The sequence below is a fragment of the Myxocyprinus asiaticus genome, chromosome 16, assembly GCF_019703515.2.
Source record: "Myxocyprinus asiaticus isolate MX2 ecotype Aquarium Trade chromosome 16, UBuf_Myxa_2, whole genome shotgun sequence".
Classification (NCBI taxonomy): domain Eukaryota; kingdom Metazoa; phylum Chordata; class Actinopteri; order Cypriniformes; family Catostomidae; genus Myxocyprinus; species Myxocyprinus asiaticus.
The window spans coordinates 27,279,563-27,294,708 of NC_059359.1; the positions used below are offsets into that span (position 1 = coordinate 27,279,563).

The window sequence follows — 15,146 nt, forward strand, 5'->3', positions numbered from 1 at the left end:
GAAGAGTTAAATAAAGGTTAAGTACCTGGCAGGTCAAATTCATACAATGTCTGCTGGGCGTGTATGTTTTTATGTAGATGAGGTGCAATAGGAAAGGTTTCATTTGGCCCTCTCCAGACAATTCCAGTAAAATATTCTCCCCTTGTAAAGTGACTAAACCTTCCTGCCATTATTCAACCTTCACTGTTTTTGTTCTTTCTCTCTTCTCTTTCTTTTTTGCCCAGTTCTCACTAGGGCTTGGCAAATTAAATAATTATATCTCTTACATCTATATCATGTCAATCTTTTGACAATATTAAATAAAAATCTCAATATATATTTGCTCTGAAATGGCTAATTTTAGAAAGTAAATGCATGTTTTCCACACCGTTTGCTCTAAATAAACACGAGAAAGAATTCAATTGAACCATATACAGTACATAACAATACATAATATTGTTAAATATTTAAGCTATCAACGTCTATTGAAAATGAAAAATGCCATGTGGAGACTAATGCAAAAAATGTTTTAGTGATGGTGCAAACAAATTGTTGAATCAGCGTTATAAATCAATTAATTGAAACAAAATTTAATAAAGCCTAACTAACACCGTTTTTAATACGTTTAAGCAACTTATTCAAAATGTTGCTTATTTGAAATCGTCAGCAAAATCATCACAATTATATTGTGAATATTAAATTTATCACCCAGTTCACTCTTGCTTGCTCTGTCACATTTACCCTCCCACTGATCTCTGACTCTCCTCCTGTTCATTGAGTAAGTCATTCATTCTTCTTTCCTCTTCCTGTCAACCACACATTTTTCACACGTTAGTGGTCATCTTGGCTGGACTGCCAGAGGAACGGCTCATCCGTGCGGCTGAGTCACTCCGGCAACTGACGCACACCCGAGTCATGACATTGCTGTGAAAATCATGTAAACATTCAGTCTTCAAACACTGCCACTCTATAGATAGCTAAATTCAGCAGTTTTGTGATGTCAGACTCTTTGATCCTAAGACTCAAAGGTCAAATTGGCTCTGAGGAAATTCCCTCGTACCTGATGTTTAAAGGAAACCATCAAAACAATGCAGCCGAGACCTCTGTCTGCTCAGAGCGGCCATTACTCACCACTTCTTTCTCCTGCCAGTGTGAACTCACATACTGTTTCAGTAATTCTTCGCAGATTTGGACAGAATGGCTGGAAACTTTTCATCTGCCTGGCAGAGTTAGTAGGACACACTCATTTATGCAAAAAAGGCAGGAAGTGTGGTCAACACTGTCATTTAACAGTGTCATTTAAAACAAGTAGTGTACAGTTTTACTCCATTAATGTTGTATAACAGGATTACAATGTTGTTATGGTGATGAAATTACAATAATGCCAGACAATATTGGAAAAAAGCATTTATGATAAAAAAAATATAACATTGGAAGTACCCTATACGGTTATTAAAAACAAGGGTTTACTAACTTTTTCTATTCTGCACTTTGAATGTTTACATGTTGTGTTCATCTTTCCCTTTCGGCTTTATCAATAAAAAGTGACAGAAAGCCAATTAAATGCCATCCTGTAATTTTCCCCATTCTGACATTATCTCTAACAAAATGTGTGATTATATTTGGGTGAATCTCATGAAAACTGTCAAGAAATTTCCAGGTCAAGTTTCATCCCAAAATAAAAAAATAAAAAAATAAAAAAAAAGAGAAGAAATTAGCTCTATATTTAGTAGGGTTGCTCCAATACCAAATTTTTGGCTTCGGTAAGATACCAGCCCTGGTACCTCGGTATCGATACTAACTCAATACTTAGGCAATAAATAAAAAAAAACTCCGATTTTTAATGAAATGACAAAGAAAATTACTTGACTAAAGAACTGCATAAAGTCTTATAGATACAAATTATGCCTTTTCACTTTAATTTGTCTGGATTCCATGTTAAATGTTTTAATTAAATGTTATGGCCAATAACATACTGTACAGCATTTAATAAAATGAAAATATAATAATTTTCATATATATATTGGTAAAAAATCAAACAAAAAAGATGCACTACAGAGCTTGCTGATATTCAGCACACTTGCTTTTGAGATATTGCTTACAGATAATACTAATAATATAACCATTTCATATTATATAGTTGTTTTTATGAGTATTATTGCAACTACTTTGAATATTACACTTTTATACAGTAGTTATATTTTCTGTCGTCTTCAATTTCATGAATCCAGTTGAACAGAGTTCTCATTGCAGCAGGACTTTTATTTTGAAAGACATTTGAAGTTCTTCCTGTTTTTGAGGGGTCGTTATATCAAGCTTCCTGTGACTTGCCAGCTGAAATCTCTGAGCTGCATTGGTGAAAAAGGTCATTTTAGAGTTCACAGCCATTTATACACTAAACACATTGTTCTCAAAACTCTCACATTACATTACATTTTGCAAATGGTGGCATACTTTAATATGGTATCAAAATAAACAACAAGATGATATTGTACCATTTTACATTTTTTGGTATCATGATATTTTGTTAGTAGTAGTTAGTAGTATACCACACAACCCTAATATTTAGCAAATGAAAAAGAGCCCTATTTATTAGGACCATTAAGATTTTTTATTTCTACCCATTCACAGTTCTTAGTTGCCTACTGTAATGCGGTAAAATCTCATTCTCATTTCTGTAATGCAATATATATATATATATATATATATATATATATAACTTGTAAAGAGTATAGTATATAAAATATACACTGAGCACTTTATTAGGAACACTAGGGCCCTAATAAAGTGCCCAACGTGGTCTTCTGCTTTTGTAGTCCATCCGCCTTAAAGTTCGATGTGTTGTGCATTCTGATATGCTATTCAGTTCACTACAATTATACAGAGTGGTTATCTGAGTTACTGCAGCCTTTCTGTCAGCTCGAACCAGTCTGGCCATTCTCTGTTGACCTTTTTCATCAACAAGGTGTTTCCGTCTGCAGAACTGCTGCTCACTGGATGTTTTTTGTTTTTGGCACCATTCTGAGTAAACTAGAGACTGTTGTGCGTGAAAATCCCAGGAGATCAGCAGTTACAGAAATACTCAAACCAGCCCATCTAGCACCAACAGTAATGCCACGGTGGAAATTACTGAGCTAAAATTTTTTCCCCATTCTGATGGTTGATATGAACATTAACTGAAGCTCCTGACCCGGATCTGCTTGATTTTTGACACTCGATTAGCTGATCAGATAATCGCATGAATAAGTAGGTTTACAGGTGTACCTAATAAAATGCTCAGTGAGTGTATATCATAAGATTGTTGTACTTTGCTTATTTTAATACAATCTGAACACAATGTTTGGTAATGCATAACTAATCACAGTAACGCATTACAGCAGGGACGTGCCATCCATATAAGCAAGGTAAGCAGTGCTTACCTAACAGAAGGGTGAAAAGAAAAATGACACTATGAAATATTTAAATATAATTGTCAATATAAACTACTGTTTTTGTTAATATTCGTCATCGTTCATCTCAGTTTAGAGGAACAGACAGTTATTCATGTATTCGCTTTGGCACCACCCTCAGGTATAAGTACTTTATGTTATGCTTTCTCTGATTCAAAGCATTGTTTACAGCCCTTTCATTCAACACTGTACGTTCGGGGGCCTGAGTAGCTCAGCAAGTAAAGACGCTGACTACCACACCTGGAGTCACAAGTTCGAATCCAGGGTGTGCTGAGTGACTCCAGTCAGGCTTCCTAAGCAATCAATTGGCCCGTTTGCTAGGGTGGGTAGAGTCACGTTGGGTTAACCTCCTCGTGGTCACTATAATGTGGTTCTCGCTCTTGGTGGGGCGTGTGGTGAGTTGTGCGTGGATGCTGCGGAGAATAGCATGAGCCTCCATACGCGCTACGTCTCCGCGGTAATGCGCTCAACAAGCCACGGATTGACCGTCTCAGACGCGGCGGCAACTGAGATTCGTCCTCTGCCACCCAGATTGAGGCGAGTCATTACGCCACCATGAGGACTTAGTGTGCATTGGGAATTGGGCTTGCCAAATTGGGGAGAAAAAAAATAAAAACACTGTACGTTCATTCAAATTGAATCACGCCCGGTACTACAAATGACCAAGGTAAGCATGCTTACCAAAATGAGTAAGCCAATCAGAATACTCCTTCCTTCAGTCAGGCTATCTGATAGGCTAGATTTTAGTTTTTGTCAACACGTTCAAGTTCACGTGACTAATGCATTATAAAGCACTAAAATGGATATCTGCAGTGTAAACATCAACCTACGCAGATTATGTTAATTTCAATTAAAAATGGAGAAAGAGAGGCTATCGAAACTTCAACAAGCAGGCAACTTTTACAACAAAGTGACGGAGATGTTCATTTGCAAGGAGAGATGCATGGATTTTGTGTTCAAGTAAAGGTAAGTTTATGTATTTATTAAAAATTTGTGTTATTGATACTAGGTCATAGATACTAGGTCATTGTTTCTTGTTAGACTGAGGCTATGAAGTGGTGATCTGGCAATCATGTCCTTGTTTTATGCCTGTTTTATAGTCCTAATGTTAGGGCGCAGTGTCTGTTTATATTATAATATAATGTTTATGTTGTAATATTAAGGTAGACACGGCGGTCATCCGTTACTTTTGCCTTGTGCATTCAGGTTAAGATGGCTGTCTTTGGTGGTCAGCTTAGTTAATTGCTGGTGTCCATTCCAGTGGTTCTGAACTGTGGGAAGAGTGACGTGTGAGACCTATGATGTTGAAACTAGTAAATGGCAATCTTTTTCTTTTTGTTGTATGTCAAAACAAGCTCTTCTGGCACTATGGTTCATTGTATGATTTAATGGACATAAACATGCTCGGCTCATCATATGACAATCTTAAATGTATGTGATATGAGCAATATTACTGTCCTGAATTGAAAATAGTTTGGTCATGAAGTTCGTAACTGTAACATAATTGTTTCCATTGACTAGTGGGTTCTAAGGCAACAATTTACATCATTAACATTTCCGTGACATAACACTCACCCGTATAATGCGTTTTGGGCACAGCGTTTAATAATGTGTATTAAAAATCTTTAATGCTTGCCCAGTCTCAAAACCCATGGCACGTGCCTGCATTACAGTAATGAGATTGCATTATTTTGCCTATGGTGGTTGAAACAGTGCAGATGGGGTCAGGAAGGTAAATGTCAACAATAATGATGCATTGCTTAAGTTAATGTGATAGTGAAATGATTCTAAAGGGTTGTGTGACAGGATTATAATGTAAGGGAGTCGCATACACTTTTGCCTTATCGGCGGGTGTAATACTGACAGCTCTTGATGTATGTATGTGTGTGTGTGTGTAAATTTGCTTCAGGCAAGTCAGTTAGACATTTTTTTGTTTAGAGGGTTTTTGTCAAATGGGGCTGAGCTGACAAATTTGCTGTGTGAAATTCCCCAGAGCAGAATCACACTGAAAACTAATAAAGCCCTGAACTGGTCTGACCTCAACTGTGTCATCCTGAGTAATGAGCTTCATTGTTAATTAAGAAGGGACGAGGGGCTCTAATTAAGTTTTGATGTCTGTGAGTATAATGAGTCTTTTGAGTGTGTTTAAGGTCTGATTAACGGAACAGTACATATGGGCATCATTTCAGATTAGTTCCTGTATTCCTCCCACTGTACTAGATCTGCAGGACTTAAACCACCGGGGAGGTTTAGCCCATTCCCATCAGTCCTGCACAGAGGTGGGTAGTAATGCACTACATTTACTCAGTTATATTTACTTGAGTAACTTTTTGGAGAAAATGCACTTTTAAGAGTAGATTTAATGGTGGGTACTTTTTACTCTTACACAAGTGAAATTCGAATGAAAAAAATTTACTCTTACTCTGTTACAATGGGGGACTTTACTGTCGTTACATTACTAGTTTTAATTCAATAAGTGTTAATAAATGTGTAATTTATTGAGATATTTTTGAATGGGACTTTTACGGCCCCGGAACTTTACAGCTGGACTCTGTCACTCGACTCAAGTTCATCACTGCAGCAACGGCAGTAAGCGCTCAAAACAAACACTTTCTTTATTTCACACAATGAAAATGAAGAGTTATGTTTATGCGATGCCTTCATTCAACACCAAAACAAGCGTGAATTTCAGCATAGAGAATTACGGATTCAACTAAGAAAACACGTTGTGGTAAATTGTGGTGATAATGATAACCAACTTGTTTGTTATGGTAATGATCAGTTTCAGCGTAATTCTGTACCTACGGGCTCTATTGATCTTTTGATTGTTTTCTTATATCAGTGCTGCAATATGTCAGTGCATACAAATCCATGTTACAAACTGTCTACAATGGAAGCGAGCGATATACATCGCTATGCCATGCGGATGCATTCATTGTAGACCGAGTCATTGATTATGGGAGCAATTTGTTTTTGTCGCATCGTGCCGTGCTGCTCGCATCTGTTGTACACAGGACGTTATTTTGCTCTGCTGATCGCGTGCTTGATAATGCAGCATGAGCATACAGCCATATGCGTTATAAAGCACACGTGATGACAACAGAGAACAAGCTCTGAACTAAAATAAGCTTAAATGCTATTTTAAACACATAGATAGAGCAACTTCACTTTTATTGCACAAAACTAATGATCAAAATTCATTTGTCAGTGTATATACTGTAAGCTACAGAATATACTGAACAAAGAATCCATGCAGGACTTTAAAAAGTTGTGAAATAGCGACATTAGGCGTTAATGTTAATTAGTTAATTAGGCGATCTTTCTTTATTTCATAACTAAAAATATACAGTATTATGCATAATTATATAATTGAGCCTGTGAGACATTTAGTTTTTTTCCTGTAATAATTTCTAGGAACGTTTCTAAACTTTTCTTCTAATTTTCAAACCCGATCTGTCAGGCATCCTAAAAGTGATAGTTCACCCATAAATTAATATTCTGTCATCATTTAGACTCTCTCTCGTTGTTCCGAACCTTGTGTCTTCATCTTCTCTGGAACCAAAAACAAGGTGTTAGGCAGAATGTTAGGGATTGACATCCTCAGTCACCATTCACTTTCAAAAATGACAAACAAATGGAAGTAAATGGTGACTGAGGCTAAAATTCTGTCTAACATTTCCTTAATTATGTTCATTGTGTCCAAGTCATGCTGATTTACAACACGAGGGTGAATAAAGGATATCATCATTTTCATTTTTAAACTATCACTGTAACAGTGGGTATAAAGGATGACATAGGCACATGATTCATGCACACAAGGTGTTAAAATTAATAATCAGATCTTTGCAATGTAACTAGTTACTTGTTACTTGAGTAATCTTTTAATTCGATACTTTCTTACTCTTACTCAAGTAATTATTAACATTTGTGCTTTTACTTCTACTTGAGTATTTAATTTTTAAAAGACTTAGTACTTTTACTTGAGTACAGTTTTTGGCTACTCTACCCATCTTTGGCTACATGGCCAAAAATACAGAATGTGGACTACCTAAACACAACACACATGTGTGCTTGTTGAACATTCAATTTCAAAACAGCCTCCAATCGTCTGTGAAGGCTTTCAATGTTAGAGCACGGCTGTGGGTATTTTCTCACTCAGACATAAGACCTTTATTGAGGTTCGGCAATGATGTTAAGCTATGGTGTCTTGCTCATAACTGCCATTCCATTTCATCCTAAAGATGTTAAAATGGAGTTTAAGGTCTGGGCCATTGTTGCATGGGTTAAGAAAACCCTTAAGTTATAATTGTAAGGCTATTGTCAATAAGGGTTGTCTTATTTTAAGGGGTGTTTCTTTTATGGACCTCGCTTTGTGCACAGGGGCATTGTCATGCTGGAACAAAAAAAAAAGGCCCCAAAGAATGTCATTGTGTTCCGTAGCAAAATTTGTCTTCACTGAAATTACTGGAATAGCCAAACCTGTTAAATAGAAATGGGGGTCCATACACTTTTGGCCATGTAGTGTAAATACAGCAGAAGCCTTTCTTTCAAAAACATGATATGGGAGATTATATATTATAGTTTTTTCCTCCTCTTTTCCAATGTGTCTCAGAATTTTCTCTCTCTTTGTCAATTGTTTGGTTTTGGTTAATTTAAATTTGTTGATGTGTTACTGAGGATACAGTGATTGCCCATATTGTCAACAGACGTGAGAGGGTTTGTAATGCCAACTGTAATAAACCCCAATCTTGCGTTACAAAACCGTATTATTTAGCACACACAGATTACCTTTTATTCTGTTTCCCTTGGTTTTGGAAACACTTGCACTCTGTTTGTGTTGGCCACCGCCTGTCTTGAGCTCTGGGCAGCTGCACTGGCTGCCGCACTCGCTCTCTCTATCACACACAGCACTATGTAGAATACTGCATGCACACACTAACACACAGTCCATTAAGCTGGCTCTATTACATGCCTCGTCTACACCTCTTTTCCACACCTCCTTTCAAATTCTCCTGCTCTCTTCTACTCTCTCTTTGTCCTTGTGTCTGCACAGCTGTGCATCAGCTGTCTGTCTCTCTCTCAGACTTCAGAACCAGCCCTGTCACTCTGCACGGGGACAGCTGCCACCTCACACAAACACACACCAACACAGAGACCCCCTCATTCCATGCCTTCCATGCGCACACATACAAATACAAATCACATATTCACAGAGACAAATGGGTGGTGTTAATGGAAAAGATGATGTGCTGTGTAGATTCGTTTTCTTTTTGTAATGTGTTTTGGTACATGTAGCTGTTGGAATGGCTGTATGTTAAGTTTGGAAGTGTTTCTAGACTTAGGGACCACAGTGTAAGTGAAGTGTGATGATATCAAAGGTTTATATCTATTTCCCACCATATGGCTACATCAGTGGAGATTCCCCTCATCATCATCTTCTGGTGATTTTCACAATAATACATCATGGCAAAATCAAAAGAAAAAATTTGAAATTATATTTTGCTTAGGATCATTATGATTTTTTGATTGACATTATTTTCATGGCAATCACATTTCCACCATCCATTCTCATTACTGCAATGCGCCTGGGTGTTTCGCTTTTGAGTTGGATTGTAATTCTCATTCTCAATGATGGTTCTCATTAGATTCTCATTACTGTAATACAGCAGAGAAAATCATCCTTATTACATATAATGTAATCATCATTCTGATTAAAATCAGCGTAAATCAAAGGCAGTACAACAGACTACCATGATTAATAAAAACTTTACAGTTTAAATAATTTATCACTACTACTTGTGCATTACAGTAACGGCACTTGGGGGCTTGATTGTCATGAAAAATTATGCAAAATATATTATTATTTTATTTTTTTTACCTTTTTTATTTTGGAGAACAAGATTAACTGGACATGTTCTTGACAACCTTGATGGTGAGATTTGTCAAAAGATTTTAAATTGATTGAAATTATTGAGTACCAAATCAGAGCATTTGAATGATTTCTTAAGGATTGGGTGGCACAGTATTCTTAGGACAGTAGACTCGAGTAATGAATGCTGAAAATATATATATATATGAAAATATAAAATATATATATATATTTATATAAATAAATATATATATATATATATATATATATATATATATATATATATATATATATAATATAAATATATACACTTCTCTGTCTCTTTCTTCTGCGCTAGCGTCTATACTACTCCAGCCACCTTGAGAGCTTGGCAGTACCACAATGTAGATGTTGTTGAATGCTTTGGATAGAAGTTTCTGCTAAATGACTAAATGTAAATGTAATACATTCTTGGTGAACGTAAGCATTGATTTCTCTCAAAACCAAAAATGTCTTTGACATTTTTTAACAGTAGTGAATATATAGTATAGTATAGTATATGTAATATTTCATTTGTAAAAGTTTCATGAAAGGAATTTGTAAAGTAATTGAGTTTTTTTTTTTTTTTTTAACAAACTACTCTTAATCTCTTCCCTTTAGGTATGTCTGTAGAATATAGTCGAACTCTGGACAGGTAACCAGGTGTGTCACTGTTGCTATGGCAACACAGTTGCTGCCATTGTTGCCTGCCCTCCTCGCTGTCCTCCTCACTTCCTGGACAACAGCCCATGACTTGGATTGGCATTTTGACTCTGGTAAGAATGTCAGGTATTCTGTTTATTACAGTTGTCATACATCACAGCAAGTGTGAAAAACACACATTTTATTTTAAGTGTGGTTTTGTGGTCAGATCCTGAGGACTACAGTCAGTCCTACAGTCAGATTTCCTTTCCTCAGTCTTCTTGTGTTCACATCTTAAACCCTCTCTTCCTGTCCATTTCCTCTTTCTTTCTGCTGTTTGTTCTAATGTGTTTTTAATGTCTGTGAAATGGTTCTGTGGTCATTAAAAGCCATTAAATTCAAGCCCAGTATTTGAATGAAAGATCATGATCCATGAGTTTGGGATACAGTGCTTTTTTCCATGAGCTGTTACTAATAGTTAATCATGTAATAAGCTGGAATGGAGACAAGTCTGGTCGCACAATTTGCCAGAGGAGAGAGAAAGTAAGGGGAGAGACATAGGCCATCTACACACTGCAAAGTGTTGGGAGTGACAATCACATCTGAACCCTTTAAGCTTGGATGGGCTCGCCGGTGGGACCTGCGAGAGAAAAAAAAAAGGAATTGTCAAAATATTAATAACTACAGTCTTGACCAACACAAAATAGGTATCGTTTAGAAGCTAAGACTCAATAAGTCAAAAGGCACTCATTCTGTGAAATCTCATTACTAAAAATCATGTCTTCATGCTATGTAAATCTTTAGTCGTTGTGTTTTCATGTGTAATTAGTAATTACTTCTGTACAATTATTATGTGTTATTTGTGTGGAGAGGCTTTTTGACACATGGAGACATTTTTGGGCACTGATAAATTATTTTTGTAATGCTATAACTTTTGATTAGTTTATCGTATCAACACAATTTATATTTTTTCATACGCAGTTGACATGATTGGGAGCAAAACAAAAGCAGATTTTCGGAGCCACCTTATTTACACCCAGAGATCAATTGGCTCAATTTTCTTGGATTTTTTTTTTAGGCTGATTTTACAATGATACCAAACTTGACCCTCTTTTTTTTCTTCTTCTTTTTTTTTTTTTTTTTTTGAGTTACAAGCTTTTAATTTTGGGTATGCCACTGAAACAGGACATTTAAAAAAAAATACCCTCAGAGCTTAAAGGGTTAAGGGATAGTTCATCCAAAAATTTTAATTCTGTCATCATATACTGACCCTCATGTCATTCCAAATTTGTTTGACTTTGTTTTGTGGAACACAAAAGGAGATTTAATGAATATTTTGGTCTTTCTTTTCAATACAATGTCAGTGGATAGTGCCTCACTTTAAAGCATAAAAAATGACCCAAGAATGTCTTAGAAGTAGTCAGTGTGATTTGTGCATCATATCTTAAGTCTTCTAAAGGCATACAATAGGTTTTGATGAGACAACCCAAAATGTAAGTAATGTAAGTAATTGTTCAGTGAAAAAGTCCGTTCATAAGTGCATGAGTGAAGCTCGTTCACAGTGGCTTGCATATCCATGCAAAAACGTCTCCCCTTTTTCTCCCCAATTTGGAATGCCCAATTCCCAATGCGCTCTAAGTCCTCATGGTGGCGTAGTGACTCGCCTCAATCAGGGTGGCAGAGGATGAATCTCGGTTGCCTCCACGTCTGAGACCGTCAATCCGTGCATCTTATCACGTGGCTTGTTGAGCATGTTACCACGGAGAAACAGCGCGTGTGGAGGCTTCACGCTATTCTCTGCGGCATCCACACACAACTCGCCACGTTCCACCGAGAACAAACCACATTATAGCGACCACGAGGAGGTTACCCCATGTGACTCTACCCTCCCTAGCAACTGGGCCAATTTGGTTGCTTAGGAGACCTGGCTGGAGTCACTCAGCACACCCTGGATTCTAACTTACAACTCCAGGGGTGGTAGTCAGCGTCTTTACTCGCTGAGCTACCCAGGCCCCCCAACTTGCATTGTTTTTAAAGAAATTAGAAATGATTAAAACCATCGATATTCACAATGTTGCTTAATTGTTTATCGCAAATATGTTGTAAATATTCAATATATCACCTACCCCTAGTTGTCACGGCTCTGGGGAGTTTGTTGGTTTGTTCTGATTGTTTTGTTATTTCTCTCCCTCATGTTTCGCAGGCGCTGCCGGCATGCATGATCAGTGTTTCCATGGGAACACTGATTGTTCCCAGGGGAACGCTGATCATGCCACTAATTAGCGTGCTAGCAGCACCTGGTTCTCCGCTGATTCACTCCCTACTTAATCCCTTTGTGTTGTCAGTATTTTTGCTAGATTGTTGTTTGGTGTGAAGTAACTTACCTCAGTCTCTCTGCCTAGATGGTCCTGTCTCGTGTATCTGTTTGGTTGCCCATCTCTGCCCGTGTGTCATGAGTGTGGTTGCCTTTCAGTTTGCTGTATGCTTGTTCTCTGTGCTCACAAATCGTTAACAGAGGATTCCTCGTCTCTGCCCTTGTGTCGGGAGAGTGATTGCCTTCCAGTCTGCTGTGCGCTGGTTCTCTGTACCTCACTACATTTCAGCGGAGGATTCCTCACGAATCTGCTCCTGACTACCACGATGCACACACTCCTCTACGAACACAGTATTCACAGAGTCCTCACAGATCTGCCCACTGTGTGGCCATGGCGCACACACTTCCACAAGCTTCTCCCCCTGCTACTGCAGCCGGTGCCGGGTTCTCCATTCTTTGCCAGCACAGTTTAAGCTGCTATTTATTGTTAATAAATACTTTGAACTGTTCCTCTGCTCTTGGGTCTCTTTGTGACACTAGTATCAACCAGATTAGCTGCAGTGTGTGCATGGCCAAGAAGATAAAGTGAGAATTTGTTCATTTAGTGAGAGTTATGTGTTTCCTGAGGAGAGATAGTGTGTGCAAATAGATCAGGAGGAGAATGTCAATGAGGTCTTTCAAAGACATCTGCTTATAATACGCAATGACTGTAAAGAGCAGCTCTCATCTGCTCTGTATTAGCTGGAGATGTTTGAGATAGATAGAGATGAAGACTGGGAGGGAGACAGATTAAGAGTCATGCAGGGAGAAAGAGAGTTTGGAAGAGAGAGAGAATTTTATTGGCAGCAGTGTGATGATGTAATGAAACGGGCACCTGTCCACAGTGTGTGTGTGTGTATGTGAGGGTCTCGCTGGCTGGGCAGGGTTTGTTTTTCAGCCATAGCATTCTTATCTCATGACTCACTTTAAAGCGACTAAGTACATCCCCCCCAAAACCTCACCCATCACCCCCAGCTTTAACACTCACACACACTGACAGGCACACCCTATAGGCAGGACTGATATATGATCAGTTTGAGCCAGAATCTTTCTCTACTGTCCTCATTTCATCTTTCTTCCCACTCACTCCCTCTTTTTCTTTCTCTTTTACTGTGTGCTACACCTGTGATTCATTGCCACAGCAACCCAAGCATTCCAACAATGCAACAGTATTTCTTTGGTATTTTTGAGATTTTTACATTGTGTCGTGTGTGTGGGTTTAGTTAGCTATAGTTTGGGGATGAAATTGTCCCCAGAAGTTAAAGCTGTGTTTAATTTTTTTCCTATTCCAGCTTAATATACAGAGACTATCATAAGTAAATCATGCGTAGGTTGATCTCCCTGAAGAGTGTGAACACTGTGGCTCTTTGGCACTTTCAATAGTGCTCAGTTTGTTTGACTGGTCTGGCCAGCTCAACACTAGGGGTGGGTAAAAATATATATTTTTCAATGAATCACGATCTTCATTTTAATGATCTTAATATAGATTCTTAAATTCCAAGATCAGTCTTTTACTCTATGTGCAACCCTCTACAATGAGAGGACATCACTCGCATTTTCAACTAAATTTTGCGCTATGCAAATAAAATGTATATATTTAGCAACTGGCTGGTAAATGTTTACATTTCACTTGGCAGTAATTTTGTAGTATAGTGGTGGAGTATTCAGCAGCGAGATCCTTTCACTGCGCGTTGGGAAGAAAAGTTGTTCCATGTAATGTTTGTGTGTCCAAAGACGAGATCCACACAACCCATTTGTCATTTGAATAATGTATCTTTTAATACCCATTCTGTTCTCTACAGTCAGCTGTTGATCAAAAACAACAAAAAATAAATATTTAATTCTGATCATGCATGGCACAGATAAGATAAAGCAATCTGAGTGTTCTCTCATTAACATATGCTCATTTACATGTGCTCTTTACAGAAATGCCGTTTATTGTTAAAGAGACAGTATCGGCTTAAGCATGTGTTGAACAAATCAATGTAAATAATAGTAAATAGTACAAATTATACAATTAACAGTATTTCTATTTTTTTTTCATTTTTAAAAAGCCAAAATGTGCCCAAAATGATGAAAAACAAATAAAATATAATCAAATTTATATTAATGTACCTAGTAAGAAAGTCCCCTGAATAATTAACAGCATTAGCTGGGACAGAATGTTTTGTCTATGTAAGCAAAAGGGACATTATAACAGAAATATACCCATATGAATTGATATACAGTAGAATCGAATCAAAAGCTTATGAATCTGAATCGAATCGGGAAATCTGTATCAATACCCAGCCCTACTCAACACAGAAACTTTGGCTCAACCAATGGTGCGAGTTTGGGGCTTTCTGTTAATGTTTATTTTTGCCATTCCATTTGGGGATGCTAGTGGTGCAGAAATTACACACTTCAGCTTCAAATCTAGTTAAACAATCTAAATCTGACACAATCTTTTTTGAGGACACACTCAAAGGTAAAAATTATGCATAAATAATATTTATGAAATTAAACCACACCAACCTGGTTTGCTAGTCTTAGCTGGTTTAAGATGTTATCCCAGCCTGACCAGCTGACAAGTCCCCAAAACCCCTCAATAACCAGCAAAAAGACCTGCCTAATCAGGATGGGAGACCAGCTAAGACCAGTAAACCATTTTAGGCTGGTTTAAGCTGTATTTTTAGCAGGGCTTAGAGGGTAAGGTTAGGTTTTTCCATAATCATTATAATTAGAAGTCCATGAAATATCCTCATTTATATAGCCGAGTAAACATGTTTGTGTTTATTAGTGTGAGTATCTCATAAAGCTTGTTTTGGAAGGTGCTGTCAGAGCCTGTCTGATGTGT

At 37.5% G+C, this 15,146-nt stretch overlaps 1 protein-coding gene across 2 annotated transcripts in view; it reads left to right on the forward strand.

Annotated features, from left to right (window-relative positions):
- Window positions 1-15,146, forward strand: part of LOC127453834 (epithelial discoidin domain-containing receptor 1-like) — a 61,290-nt gene that overhangs the window by 9,711 nt on the left and 36,433 nt on the right. For both annotated transcript variants that reach the window (XM_051720547.1, XM_051720548.1), the window contains exon 3: window positions 9,937-10,091. In XM_051720547.1, coding sequence (XP_051576507.1) covers window positions 9,995-10,091 — 97 coding nt within the window. In that variant the 5' untranslated portion in view covers window positions 9,937-9,994. The remainder of the gene's footprint in view (window positions 1-9,936; window positions 10,092-15,146) is intronic.